Source organism: Pollachius pollachius (genome assembly GCF_949987615.1).
Source record: "Pollachius pollachius genome assembly, chromosome: 1".
Lineage (NCBI taxonomy): Eukaryota > Metazoa > Chordata > Actinopteri > Gadiformes > Gadidae > Pollachius > Pollachius pollachius.
Window position 1 is genome coordinate 18,929,931 of NC_136934.1, and position 14,186 is coordinate 18,944,116.

General features: G+C 50.4%; 1 protein-coding gene across 1 annotated transcript in view; it reads right to left on the bottom strand.

Moving 5' to 3' along the window:
* The window catches only part of aak1a (AP2 associated kinase 1a), a 29,933-nt gene that overhangs the window by 4,289 nt on the left and 11,458 nt on the right, over positions 1-14,186 (bottom strand). Inside the window, exons 5-18 of the mRNA XM_079742967.1 lie at positions 13,958-14,079; positions 13,762-13,843; positions 13,502-13,634; positions 13,128-13,231; positions 12,537-12,616; positions 12,268-12,426; positions 11,253-11,451; positions 10,296-10,559; positions 9,527-9,714; positions 8,959-9,149; positions 8,808-8,873; positions 5,471-5,563; positions 4,353-4,535; positions 4,000-4,071 (exon numbers count right to left, since the gene is read on the bottom strand). Of these exons, the coding sequence (XP_079599093.1) occupies positions 4,000-4,071; positions 4,353-4,535; positions 5,471-5,563; positions 8,808-8,873; positions 8,959-9,149; positions 9,527-9,714; positions 10,296-10,559; positions 11,253-11,451; positions 12,268-12,426; positions 12,537-12,616; positions 13,128-13,231; positions 13,502-13,634; positions 13,762-13,843; positions 13,958-14,079 (1,936 nt within the window). The remainder of the gene's footprint in view (positions 1-3,999; positions 4,072-4,352; positions 4,536-5,470; positions 5,564-8,807; positions 8,874-8,958; positions 9,150-9,526; positions 9,715-10,295; positions 10,560-11,252; positions 11,452-12,267; positions 12,427-12,536; positions 12,617-13,127; positions 13,232-13,501; positions 13,635-13,761; positions 13,844-13,957; positions 14,080-14,186) is intronic.

The window sequence follows — 14,186 nt, forward strand, 5'->3', positions numbered from 1 at the left end:
ACAGGTCTGAACTTCAGCATAGCTTCTGCTCCTCGTTTAAAGTGATTTGTTTAAAAGCGATGCAGAGCACCACTGCCTAATAAGGGCGCGGCTTACAGGAACCTTAACGTCAGGAGCTGGTTCAAGGGTGCTGGCATTTAAGGGGTTAGATGGGAGTCATGCAATACTGTGTGTATGAAGACCGGCTCACCTGGAGCTAGAGGGTTCAAGAGGTGAGAGCGTTGACAGAGATATCAGGAGATAGGTCCGTCATGAGCTCTGTTTGGTGGGGTTAGGCCTTTGTGTGTTTGTGTTTATGTGTGTATGCTTGATGGAGGGGGAGGGGGAGGACTGCTATTTATTAGGCATCAACCCAACGGAAAGATTACACACACATTGTTGCCCCTAAAGATCATCATGTCTACAAATAAAGCAGCACTAGCACAATTCAGGACGCATCAACATAGAAATACGAATTTAAAAAAAAAAGTTAAGAAGAGAGCACATCCTCTTTGTAATCATAAATACAGCATCATAGAGAATATACAGAAATCAAACTGTCTTTAATATGTTATCATGAATGATATACGTTGCATTGTCCCTCACTTCATACATTCATTTTCAAGCACTATCAACAGTCTCATTTGTTCATCTGTGAATGACAAATGAAAAGCCTTTATATATATGTTTGAACCATCGGGGGGGGGGATTGAACGACCTGCGGTCCTATGTACAGTGTGTTAATGTTCTGCCTGCTGATGCAGGAGGACCCTGGGAACATGAAGCTAAGAGCAATGGAGAGGATGGATGTCTGCTGGGCAGAAGATCCAGAGCCGGGCTCCCCTGGACTCTGGGGGAATCCCCTCCAATAACACCACCGTATTCACATAGAATAAGGAGGCGTTTTGGAACTGAATGCATGAAACCAAATCTGCCGTGTCACAACAGCAATGACCCGTGTGCTTCGGCGAGGGCTGTTGATTGGTTAACCAGGTGATATGAGAACCAATCAAAAAGGTGCACTGTGAGTGGAGTCATACCAGGAATGCTTACAGCTCGCTGTGCCAGGCAGTCCACGATAACCAGACATACTGTAACGTACAACACAGGCACACAAGCACAGAGGAGCTCAGGTAAACCCAATGGAAAGCTACTTGACCAATGGAGGGAAGCCGCAACGCACTAGGCATCACACTGCAAATAAATAAGACATTCTGCTCACCTCAATCGACCACACACATCATACGATCAGACCAACACAGATAGGACATTGATACCTTAGACGTTTCGCCACCTTGTCACCCTGATAACTATGCCTGTTTGCTCTCTGCTGGGCTAGATCTGCCAGAGAGTCCAGCATCGTGATATGAAGAAGAACGGCCCAATCAGCCAAACTAAAGCAAGGCAGTGCGTGAGTGGTGACTAGTGACTAATGACTTGTTGTAGCATGCGCTGGAGTTCATGCTTTTGGGGAGTATGGACTGCATTGGCCAAAGCAAGACGGCAACACCAGACAACCAAAGTCCCTCTGCCTCACCAGTTTCCTTCTGTTCAATGCTTAATATAAAGAATAAAGAATAGGATGCCTTTGTTAAGCAATAGTCATTTGAAAAGTAAAAATATATGTAAAATATTTGATAAATACATTTGATAAATGCAGAAAAGTTTGCACAGGGTTTGCATAGGCACAGGCACATTTTAAAGTGATTGAAACCATAAATCCGTGATTTACGTCTAAATATGTTATTGAGGTTCATCAAGATGTGCAGTAGCCATCAGAAAGATTATCCATTATATTATTATAATCTCACCTGATTTCAGTCCATCGACTGCCTTCTATTCCTTCAAGCCGATTCAATGAGGAGTCAATTTAGTCTCCTAGCCAAGCACGTGACTAATAACCTCCCCTCACAGAGCAGGGAAGCATGTGTGTGTGTGTGTGTGTGTGTGTGTGTGTGTGTGTGTGTGTGTGTGTGTGTGTGTGTGTGTGTGTGTGTGTGTGTGTGTGTGTGTGTGTGTGTGTGTGTGTGTGTGTGTGTGTGTGTGTGGGGGGGGGGGGGGGGGGGGGGTTGAGACCCTCACCTACAAGCTAGTTTTTACAACACTGTTATATTACAGACTTTGAGATGTACATTAAATGACTAAGTGAAGGATTGTACATGCATAAGATCGCAATGAAATAGCCAATTCATGAACAGGTTGTAATTTAACTTAAAAAATGAGACCTTCGTCATCTCTCTCTGTCAGAACAGCCTGCGGGACGATTTATATCATATTTCAGGTCAGAAGGTTTAGCCGGGAAAAGGCAGGAAGTGACGTCCGCGCACAAATAAGGAACATCCGTTTGTTCAGAACTTTTAATTTGTACATTTAATGTGCATATTATCCTCCCCCTTTGTCTGCTTATAATTAACATTGATTCATGATTATAACCAACATTTGTGTATTATTTTTATGCCCTTATCCCAAACGGGCTGCCCGTTCATTTCCCTTACGGCCAAAGGGGTCAAGAGAAGGTACTTCTGATTCTCACACAGAGTACTCTTACATCTTGCCGACAAGGTATTCGGTAGATGTGTAGTGGATCCCTCTGATATGTTATTTTTTAGGTCCTGTTTTCCATCACCTTAAACGTTGTGCGAGGCCTGCCCTGATATTATTGTCATTACACTGCATCCTCCAGGCCTACATCATGGATTCTCAGAGCTTCAGTGTCAAAGGGTTTCACAAGTCCTCAAGGGGTTCACTGCTCTCCCTCCAGGACTCTGATGGGTGGCCTGACATCAGCTTGGTGGGACAAAGCTTTGACAAACATAGCGAATGCAATGTTACCCCTGGCAACCAGGAGCATGCATACAGCCGGGGGGGGGGGGGCAGTGCACTGGGTGCACTGGGTGAGGGATGCAGATGGCAGTGTCAGCAAAGCATGATGGGAGACAATGATGCTGCCGGGCAGGACAACAGCGTGGGACTCTAACGGGGACAAAGTGACGAGGGGGTGCAGTCCCAGTGTGGGTGTGGGCGAGAGAGCAGCCAGCCCGGATGGTCAGACAAGCACAGGCTGAGCCGAGGTAAAAACGAAGGTTCAACCGAACCCACACAAAGCTGGCTCCTCAGGTTTCATCGGGTAAGGTGCTACAATAAGTGCCTCTACTTCCCTCATCCTCCCCCCTCTGCCCCTGGCCCCACGTTATGGTTTAACCCCTCCCCCCTTGACCTTGCCCTCCCCTTCCCCCTCCCTAGAGGTCGATGAGCTGGTCCACCAGCAGAAGGGAGCGGGTCAAGGTGGGGATGCTGGACTCTGAGCTCCCACTGTTGCTGCGCGAGTGACCACCTGGAATGTGTTGAGAGAGGCGAGAGACAGATGGACAGAGAGGAGCCGAGATGGAAATGGGAGCGAGAGAGACAGATGGACAGAGAGGAGCAGAGATGGAGATGGAGACGGGAGCGAGAGAGACAGATGGACAGAGAGGAGCAGAGATGGAGATGTGGATGGGAGAGCCATGGGGCAGTCAGAGTGACAGTGACAGACCGGCCAAAGAATAAGAAGTATTAATGTGAAGCGCATGGAGGAAGGAGGGGTGGCGATGGGGACGGTTGACATGGTGCGGTGACATACATGGGAAAACAAGGCAGGGGACAAAGAGAGAGAGAGAAGGAGAGAGAGAGAGAAAGGCAGAGGGTAAGCTGGGGTTATTGATTAACAGCAGCATCAATAAAGGGAATGTTAAGAGAAAGGGTTCTTAAGTTCTGCTCGTCTAACTTTGGAAGGTCCCCGTTCAGCCCCACATGTTGGAGAACTACAGACCACTCCAGATCTAACCAGGGGGGACCCCCTGGGACCACCCAGGTCAAGTTATGGACATGATGGGGGAGGCGGCTCAGAGGGTGAGGCTGGATGGGATGGGAGGCCATAACACCACTGCGCATTCAACCAGGAGTCTGCAAGGCAGGGGCTTCTGCTCATGAGGGAGGGCGTCCCTAAGCAGTTGGGGGGGGGGGTTCCGGGCCGGGCCTTACCTTGGTTGGGGGTTTTGGAGAGGAGGACGGGGATGGGGTCAAACTCGTCCTCGGGGGCCTTTTCCCCACGGTCTAGGGGACGGAGCGGCAGGCGGACGCGACGGAGGAACGGGGGAAGAAGGTTAATGCAGCCCAAGGAGGAAGTAAACAAGCCCACGAGAAAAGCAGGACCGAAAGAGGTTGAAGAAGTAAGACCCAACTACAGCCATGCGGTGGTGTGGTTTGACCCCCATGTAAAGGTCAGACTAGGCTCCTCCAACACAATTCAAGCCTTAGTTTAAAGCAGCAGTATGGCGTTTGTCCAGAACTAAGAGGGGGGGGGGGGGCCTGCAGAGAAAGGTCAAAGGTCTTACCAGAAGGTGCCGCTGCCTGACCGGGGGTCAGCGCTACGGAGACCAGGTTGTCCAGACAGGAGACGGCACCAGGGGGAGGGGCGGAGGAGGTGAGGGAGAGAGCAGAGAGAGCCTGGGCCCCGGGAGTGGAGTTGAGGGAGAGGAGGTCACAGCCCAGCAGAGAGTCCTCCACAACCAAGGGGTCTGAGAGGTAGAAGGAAAGAGACACCAGCCACATCAGAGATACCAGCAACAGAGGCACCAGCAGAGACACCAGCAACACCAGAAGAGAAACCAGCCACAGAGACAGAGACACCACCAGAGACAGAGACACCAGCCACATCAGTTCTCTACTTCCTTGTCTTTGTAAAAATAATGCTCCCAATTGCTATCTAGTTTGGAGGAATATAAACTAGTGGTTGCGAGTGAGATGTACGTTAAAGGATGGCCCAGATGGTTCTAAAAGATTCCAAGGCATTCAAACCCAAGCTCCAGCTGACACTGATCCCATCTACAGTGTCAGGTAGCAAGCTACGGTTGCGTCCCGTAGGTTTATTAAAAGAAATTAATGAAGTCAAGGGTCCGGGAGAAAGACGAGGGACACCCATCACAACAAGTATGTGAGAGACTGCCAATCACAACAAGGATGGGAGAGACAGCCACTCACAACAAGCATGGGAGAAACAGCCACTCACAACAAGGATGGGAGAGACAGCCAATCACAACAAGGATGGGAGAGACAGCCAATCACAACAAGGATGTGAGGCAACCAAGGACAAAAAGAGTGGGAGAGACAGGCAATCACAACAAGGATGGGAGGCAACCAATGGCAAGCATGGGAGACAGGATAACCAATGGCAGCGATGCTCTGACCCAAGGGTTATTTTACACGTAGGGCACTGGTCATGTTTCAAACCTTCGGTAAGGCTTTCTGCATCATCCCTGACAAAAATAAATCCAATAACAAGAGAGACAACCAATGGCCACGATGGGAAAGACGCCAGCAATGACCATTATGGGAGGCATGCACTAACCAATGGGAGCCATGCACTGACAAAGAGGAGAAATAAATTGACCAATGGGAGACAGGCACTGACAAAGAAGAGACCACGGCTTCCTGATCTTTTGAGGCCACTTACCAGGCAGGCTGAGGGAGCCCAGGTCCATGTGGGCAGCGTGTCGCGGGGGCTCCAGACCTGGGATCAGGGAGTCCACACACACCTCGGTCTTTGCTGCACAATAACCAAGAAAACCAATAGAGAAAAAAGATCAAATGACTTCAGGACTGCTTAACAGGAGCACGGAGGCCAGAAGGGGCAACAAGTGTTCAGACATTTGTACTGTGAGACAATAGGGTGGAAGGAAGGAACAAGGAACCAGGGACTCAGGGGAAGGCAAGGCAGGGGGAAGAGGAGGAGGAGAACGAGGAGGAGAACAAGGAGAACATGGAGGAGGAGAACGAGGAGGAGGAGAAAAAGTAGGTGGAAGCAAGGAGGAGGAGAATAAGGAGGAGGAAACAAGGAGGAGGAGAACAAGAAGGAGAACAAGGAGGAGGACCAGAGAGCCTGTACCAGTCGAGCTGGAGCTCTGGGTGCAGGTGCTGAATGGGTCAGCGAGGGCTAACAGGTCAGGGAGCAGGAGAGAAGTCTCGGGGGTCTGCAGCCCCTCGATCAGCTTCTCTGGGAGGGTTTCAGAGAGCGGAGGAGAAGGGGAGTGAAAGACGCACATGTTGATATAAAAAAGACAAAGGAGAAGGAGAGAAAGACCGACAGATAGATGAACAGATCAGGGAGGAGTTTAGTGCAAGGAGCCGAAGAAGAAAGACAGCAAAGGACATCTTTACTGAAGGTAACATCTAGGCCCTGTCCACACTAACCCGGGTAAATCTACAAACGCATAAATATTTATCTGTTTAGCCCTTCCGTCCACATTAAAACGGGGAATTCCGAAACTGAAAATGATGCTTTCAAAAACGATCGCTGAGGTGAATAAATGTGAAAACGCTGGGTTTGCGTTGTAGTGTGGTCAGGGTAAGACGGAGGCTTTCAGAAACTATGATGTTCGGTTGCCTTGACACTGCCATGACGCCGCCACAAGCTTGCGGTCGAGGCCGAGATGCTCATCAAAAAATGGCAGGTAAAATGGAAATGATGATTTCTCTGTGCAATGTATCTTCAGTTACAACTCGACATACTGTCTCATACATATTCGTTACTCCAACGCCGGAGTTGAGCGCTGTACTTGCTGCGCTTAAGCAATGGGAAAAAAACACATAGACGCCAGTTCAAACCGTAGGCCTACTTGGAGCGGCGTTTCAAAAGAAAAAAAAAAAAATCGCCTTTGTACTTTTGGCTTGAGACATATTTTTGCTTGTGAGGGAAAATGATTAGCCAACTGATCAACTGCAATGATCAGAGCTGATCGCACGCCTGTAATATAAACAGAGAGGCGTGGCGGGAGTCAGGTAACCATGACAATAGCTGTTTATCAAAATCCTTTCGGTGTGGAAAATGGATGCAAAACATTCTGAAAACGATATGAAAACGATAGTGTGGACGGAGATCGTTTTCATGCGAATGTGCGTTTTTATATTTATCCGGGTTAGTGTGGACAGGGCCTTAGTCGTAATAATTGGGGGCTTTCCTTAAAACGGATATTCAAAACTAAATCATTGCCAATCTAGAAGGATCCACATGGCATCACACCAGCTGACAGCAAACTGAAAAATGTAGCCTTCAAAGCTCAAAAGTAAATGCTCACTCTAAGGGTTAGGTAGGGACAGCAAGCGATCTGAATCAGTTGATCTGTTTGCCAATCAAACGCATCACATTCCTTATGGAGCATCCGACTCGTTCAAGCTCTTTAGTGGGAATGGGCATGAGTCCATGTAGCTTGATAACAACGCATTTCATCCTCTGACCCCAAATCAACCACATCCAGAACAGATGGTACAATCTGTTTCATGCCAGACTATAAACTGCCGTTAAAAAGGAAACCCATTAGTCATGATTAAGATGGTTACTGAAATAAGGAAGTGATCTTCCTCCATCATGGGTAAATACCCCTCAGCTTAACATCCATGTCTCTACACAAAGGCTGCAAGAGCATCTTAGATTAGACTTTGCATTCCACATTACCGATATACGAACAGACTAGAACTCACGAGTCCTCGCACAGAGCAGAGCGTTAGCTGTGGGTCTGATCAGTAGGTTAGGGGACAACCAGGCCCATGCAGGTGACCAGGAGGTCACGGCTCCGTCCATACTTACAGGTGAGGACTATAAGGAAAACATTGGCCAGCGAGTGGGGGTCAGAACATGGTGCAGCAGATGGGATACTCTGTCCCATTTACTACAGGAGAGAGGTGATCACACACAGTCATTCAAAGTAATGAATTAGTATCCAGACAACTATTAAAATCCCTTCCTGCCGTGGTTGTCTTTGTGCTATTCTGTTGTAGAGGTAAAAGTGGTTGTCCTTGCCGTTTGCTAGGCCTAAACAATGACCATGTTCTTTTTGTATCTGCTGCAAATGTCTGGAGACCATGGTTTCACTGAGTGGACCTGAGTGCCGGAGACGGCTTAGTTCAGATCAGATTAACTACACCCTGCTTATGCAACCGCCTTCACGTTTATCCTCTCCGTCTCAAATTGCACACATGCTGGCTGCCATCGCAGAACCGTCCTGAACAAACATCACAAACTGGGGACAGCAGCTCGTGGGACAATTAAACGACAGAATCAACAAAGGCGGGCAGGGTGCTGCGAAGAAATGATGCAAACCTTAACCTCTCCTTTTGGAGCTGAAAAGCAGGCCAAGCCCTACAGGAAAGCAGTCACGCTAACAAAGAATAGTTTGTCCTTGACGTTACCAGGCAACCGCAAGTACACTGATCCGCGGCTGTGAGGCAATCTAGCCTTGGCTACAGCCTCTCCTCACAAATTGACAAGGAAGCAGTGTTGTGCCGTTTCAACACGATTATCAAACAGAACCACATCAAAAAATTCCCTCTGGAGTAAACAGCAGTACCCAATTGACTTAGGACAGCAGTGTGGTCAGCCTGCATTGTGGGGAGGCACTGGAGCGCTAGAGCAAGCATGGCTGATCATGCAGTGGTGTGCAAATTACCTGGGGTGTCTGAGAGCTGGAGGGCATTAAACAGGTTGGGGACACTCACTAATGCCGCCCCTGCATCCAACCCCAGCGTGTCAGCTGCAAGCCACAACCACACACACGAGGAGAGAGAGAGGAGAGCTGGGCCGTGAGGGTAGTGGGAGAGGCAGCACAGTAACAGGCAGGTAACGGTGTAGACAAATGTATGGTGCGCTGGACTTTATCTGGTGTACAGTAATTGACACAGACACGATATGAAAGCAGCAGACACCAGAATAAAGCCGCACGCATAATGGACGTCAGAAAAGCAGCCAGAGGGAGGGAGAAATGACAAGTAGTACATAAACAATAACAGAGGCCTACCAGGAAAGGCCTGCAGGCCTGTGATGAGGTCTTCACTGGAGCCCGTGATCCTCTCCCCGTGTTCAGCTGCAAAACAAAAAAAGGGGATGCATCACGTGACACCCTGACTGCCATGTGGCCCTCCCCCCCAGCGTCCCGGCAGAGGTCTCACCGTCGCCCAGCTTGGCAAAGTCCTTGTTGAGCAGCTCCTCCGCCGTGAGCTTGGAGAAGTTGTCGTCTCCGAAGGGGTTCCAGGTGGGCTGGGGGGCACCGGCCGCGACTGGGGGGGCGCCGGGCTCCCCGGCCTGGTACACACTCTGCTGGGAGGAGCACGGGGACCCGGACGGCGTGGTGCTGGCGGACCTACAGAGCACACGCACACGCACACGCACACGCACACGCACACGCACACGCACACGCACACGCACACACACACACACACACACACACACACACACACACACACACACACACACACACACACGAGGGGTTAAGGGCCGGTTCAGAGGTCTATCTGGGTTCCACCAGCCCTCATTAAGGCCAGATGAGAGCGTGTGCAGAGTGCAGCTAAACGTGGCTCTGAATGGCCCCCGTTGTCTCTGGGACCGGCTCTCCCGCCAGTGAAAGGAGCTCTTTTTTTTAACATCTCTCCCCAGGGTCCGCCCGGCATGAATGGACGGGTCTATGGGCCTGCAGGGCCATGAATGGACAGTGGAGCCTCAGAGGCGGGTCCCGCTCACTTGGACTTGTTGAGGCTGGCCTCGGCCGCCGCGGCATGCAGCAGCTGGGTGGACTTGCTGACCGGCACGCCGAACACGGCGCTGTGCGTCACGTCGCTGAGGATGCGCCGGTGACCGCCCTTGGCCGCCATCTTTGGAGACGAGGGCGGGGTCAGAGAGCCCACCTTGTGGAACGTACGGCCTCCGGCCTGCAGGGGGGGGAAAGGAGGAGCACAACAGGGGAGAGGTGAGGAGCAGGGCGGGCGGAGCGCTGACCATCCAGGCGGTTTAGGAAGGATGAGGTCACGGAAAGGGCTGCTCAGCACTGAGGAAAGGGTTAATGAAGTTCCCGCGATAATCCGAGAAGCCCAGAAGAAATAAACCCGGAATGACAAATAAACGTGAAGAAGAACCCAGACAGAGACAAAAAGCTGTTAACCAATCACCTTTCTCAAAAACGAAGAAGGAAAGTAACGCCACTCGTTCTGATGGATGGACGAACATCTAGCGGAGTTAGTTAGAGCATCACAGGGCGTGATTTAAGGTTTGTCTGAATGCTGCAAGGACCTCTCTGATTCCAGGACAGGCAGTAAATCATCAACAAAGAAGGACGACCCTACGCACAGTAGACACGGAGCTGCACAAAATCAACTGCAGGCCAACCGGGTAGTGAATGAGAATCGGAATTAATTCTGGCAGAAGCAGGCGACCACAGGTCCCAGACACCGAGGGGGGGGGGTGGGAGGAGAGAGGCGGTCGGGGCGCGGCGTCGGATAGGGGCGCGGGTTACCATGGCCTCCGCAGCGGTCAGGGGGTCAACGGCTAGAGACTCAGGGATGGCGCCCAGGTATTGAGTGTGGCCTGTGGCCCCTGCAGGAACTACTGGCTGCTGGTGGTACTGCAGCGGGGCGCTGGGAGGAACAGGGTGAGGGATTGACTGCAGAGGGCCACTGGCTGACTGCTGCTGATGGAGAAGATGGGGATGGTTGTGCTGCTGCCGCTGATAATGTTGTGGCTGACGCTGGACTGGTTGGAGGCTCTGCCCCAGGGGATGCTGCACAGGAACACCACACAGCCAATGACATCCCAGTACCAGACAAATGTGGCTGCTAAAAGATCCTTGCCCCTTTACCTTATACAGCACTTAGCATAACAGCTACTGTAAGTAAACGGTCAGTTCAAAATAAGAGATGGGGAGGAAAGAAAGGTCAATACAAATAGAAGAGAGCAAGACAGAGAGAAAGAGATATGAGAGAGCCAAAGAGAGAGAGACAGGAAGAGAGTGATAAGGGAGAGTCATAGAGAGGAAGAGGGTGATAAGGGATAGCCATAGAGAGGAAGAGTCATAGAGAGGAAGAGAGTGATAATTGAGAGCCATAGAGAGGAAGAGAGAGATACGGGAGTCATAGAGAGGAAGAGAGTGATAAGGGAGAGCCATAGAGAGGGAGAGAGTGATAAGGGAGAGCCATAGAGAGGAAGACAGAGAGGGATAAGGTAGTGAGAGAAATAAACAGCAACAACAACAAATGACAAAAGGATGCAACATAAATCAATGAATGTCTTGGCACTTGTTCTATGAAAATCCTAATTGTACCGACAGCGATATACTGTAGTTTCTCTTCCTCTGACAAATGTACTTATTGTAAGTCGCTTTGGAGAAAAGCCCTGAATGTAAGTTCAGAGCTCCAGGCAGGAACACGATGAGACGGAGCCTGCTGCCATTAAAGAGTGTTAGAGGTAGGCCCACCTTCTGGCAGGCCTGCTGCTGGGGGCCCATGAAGGCAGCGGCCTGCTGCTGGAGGAACAGCTGCTGGTGCTGGGCAGCTGCCTGGGCCAGCAGGGTGACGCTGGGGCCGGGCTGGGGGGCCGCCTGCACCGGGGGGGCCGTGTGGTCCGCTGGGACGCCGGCGGCAGCAGCGGCCTGCAGGGGCAGGGAGGCTCCAATGCCCACACATGGAGGGAAGAGGGTTTTTTTAAGGGGACGGAAACCAAGTGTGTGGAGGGGACACAACTGTATCATGGATTAGAGTTACCATGTTTCATCATACTTGCATCTTTTTATCTCTGCCATTCATAATACATATATTTTTATTTTTTTGTAATTTATTTAAATTGCATTTGATTATACACTTTTATTCTATAAAGCAATTCTGCAAGTTTATGTTTGTCACTTTATTTTATTTAAAATTATTGAATTGCACTGTGTTGTATTAGCCAATAAACTTTGAAAATGCTCTAATAATAATATTTGAAAAAAGTGAAGGATGACTGTGTATCCACACGGTGGCTGTTTGATAATCAGTGCACACAGTGAATGAGGAGAGGCCAAATTAATTAAGCCTGTTAATCACCAGGATGAACAGCCTGTCAGGAGGACCCCAGGAGACCAGCGCCATAAAAGAGCTTGTTAAACTACAATTAATAGCCTTTCAAGAGCGGCCTAACTGACCCACTGGGGACTTCAAGGCCTTGTCGTGTCGTTACGTTGAGACGCTCAACATAATGAACGCCATACTGGATGGCAGGTCCCATAAGACACGTCGGGCTGTGAGATTTAGATTTAGATATTATTTGGCCGTCGGGGTATCATGACAACAGGCCTCTGTAAATGGTCAATGGCAAATGGACCGCATTTTATACAGCACTTTTCTCACCAGTGGCCACTCAAAGCATTTTACAATTATTGCCTAACATTCACCCATTAATTCACACATTCACACACCGAAGGCGGCATAGGCCACGTTATTGAGACTAGAAAGGTACCTATGGCCTGGGGTCCGCCGGCTGCAGCGCTGGGCCTCTTGCGGGGGGTGAGGGCTGCCTGGATGGGCAGGATTCCGGCTATGGGCTGGGGCTGGCCGGCCTTGGGTCTCTGCCGCGGGGCGATGGACGTCTCCATGGTGGGGGTGGGGTCGGTGAGCCTGAGGTACAGGGAGGTGGAGGGAGGAGTCAGCCGCACACTATGGGAACAGGAGGGCTGTTTAAAGCGTACACCAGCAACACAGGGTCCTGGACCCGGTTCTGGCCTCACCTGGCTTTGGTCTGACTCTTCTTGGCCACAGCCTCACTGGCTCTGATTGGCTCAGGAAGCTTGGTGGGGATGGACGCGTTCTGCGATGGAAACGAGAGCAGCTGAATCAGAACACCGTCTTAACATCGCTGATCTAACGGCGCTCTGCTGAGACGTTCGTTTAAAAGAGGGCGGGCAGTAGTTAACGTAGCTGAGCCTCGCAGCTCGAATGGTATCACTGAGTCATGGGTCCCCCCTGCCGTCCCCTCAGCCACTTTAATGCCCCTCTGTAGGGGAGGCTGAAATGTGCTGAATCAGAGGAGGAGTGCTGACGTCGGCAGTGTCAATACATCAGAGAGGCCTGCTGGGATGAAAGCAACCATCAGGCACTCCACCGCCATTCTCCCTCCCTCTCCCTCCCAGTATTATTTCTGCTCTATAAATATAAGATGCAATCAACACTAGAGCCACTCAACGTGTGCCGCTGCACTGCACTTTACTGCCGTGGTGCGAAAATAAAGATGGTGGCCCCAGTCTGCAACACGGGGACATGAACCACAGAGCCAATGATGTATTCCTACCCATCCCGCGGTCATTAATGATGGTACGTACGTGCACATTTTGAATCGGACAGTCCCGTCGGGCCATCTTAAAAGCAAAGTAGGATACTTGGTAGATGTCTGGTCTTTTGTCGGGGTCGGGTTCCAGCATGTATCCTGGAGGAGGAGAGCAGAAGACTGCTTATGAAGCGCACATGAAGCTTGTTCTTCACGCTTAAGACGGAGAACACAGGACAGGAACGTATCGACAAAGGAGAAGGGAATGAAACGGAGGCAAGGGATCCTTCATGCAGCCATGATGGGACCGGGGAGTTCAGAGTTCAACATCTCAATGTCTGGAACAGCCGTATTGCTTAAGTAGCGGACTAGGATTTAGGGACGTCAAGAATCCCAGAAAATTTAACATCCAGCATGCAGTTCACTCACTGATGAGGCAGTGCATTTCTTGGGAGTAGCGCGAGTTGTCAGGAATGGTGAAGCTGCCGTCACAGATGGCTACTTGGCTTTCTCCGAAGGGCAGCGTGAAGTAGCAGAGCTTGTAGAGCAGGCAACCCATGGCCTGCAGAGACACAAGAACAACGACCACCACCACACCACGCATGGAAGGTTAGCCTCCAATCATCTGGAGAGCCAACAACATGATTCTGTAATGCTTACATGGTCCGAACCAGTGTGATGAGTCTCACCCATATATCTGCTTTAGTAGTGATGACCTTGCCTCCGTAGAGGTTAACCATCTCTGGGGCCCGGTATGACAGCGTGGTGTACCTGGGCAGGAAAAGACATGAACACGGTCACAACTATGGTTTGTTACACTTTGTGTTGAGAAGATGCATTCATCAAACTAGTGATTGGTTCCCTAGCCTGGAGTCCACCACTCACTTCTTGATCTCCTCGTCCACCAGTGGCACACCCTCTGTCTGAGGGTTCTGGAAGCGGTTGATGGCGCTCCCGAAGTCACAGAGCACGTAGTGCCCCCGGTCGTGGAGCAGGATGTTCTCCACCTGCGTGAGGAGGAAAAGAACCCCAATTTAGGACTCTGAATCTCCCCAATCCAAATCAATCTGGATCTACATTTCAAACATCTGGGAGGTTTGGGGTTCCAGGGCGG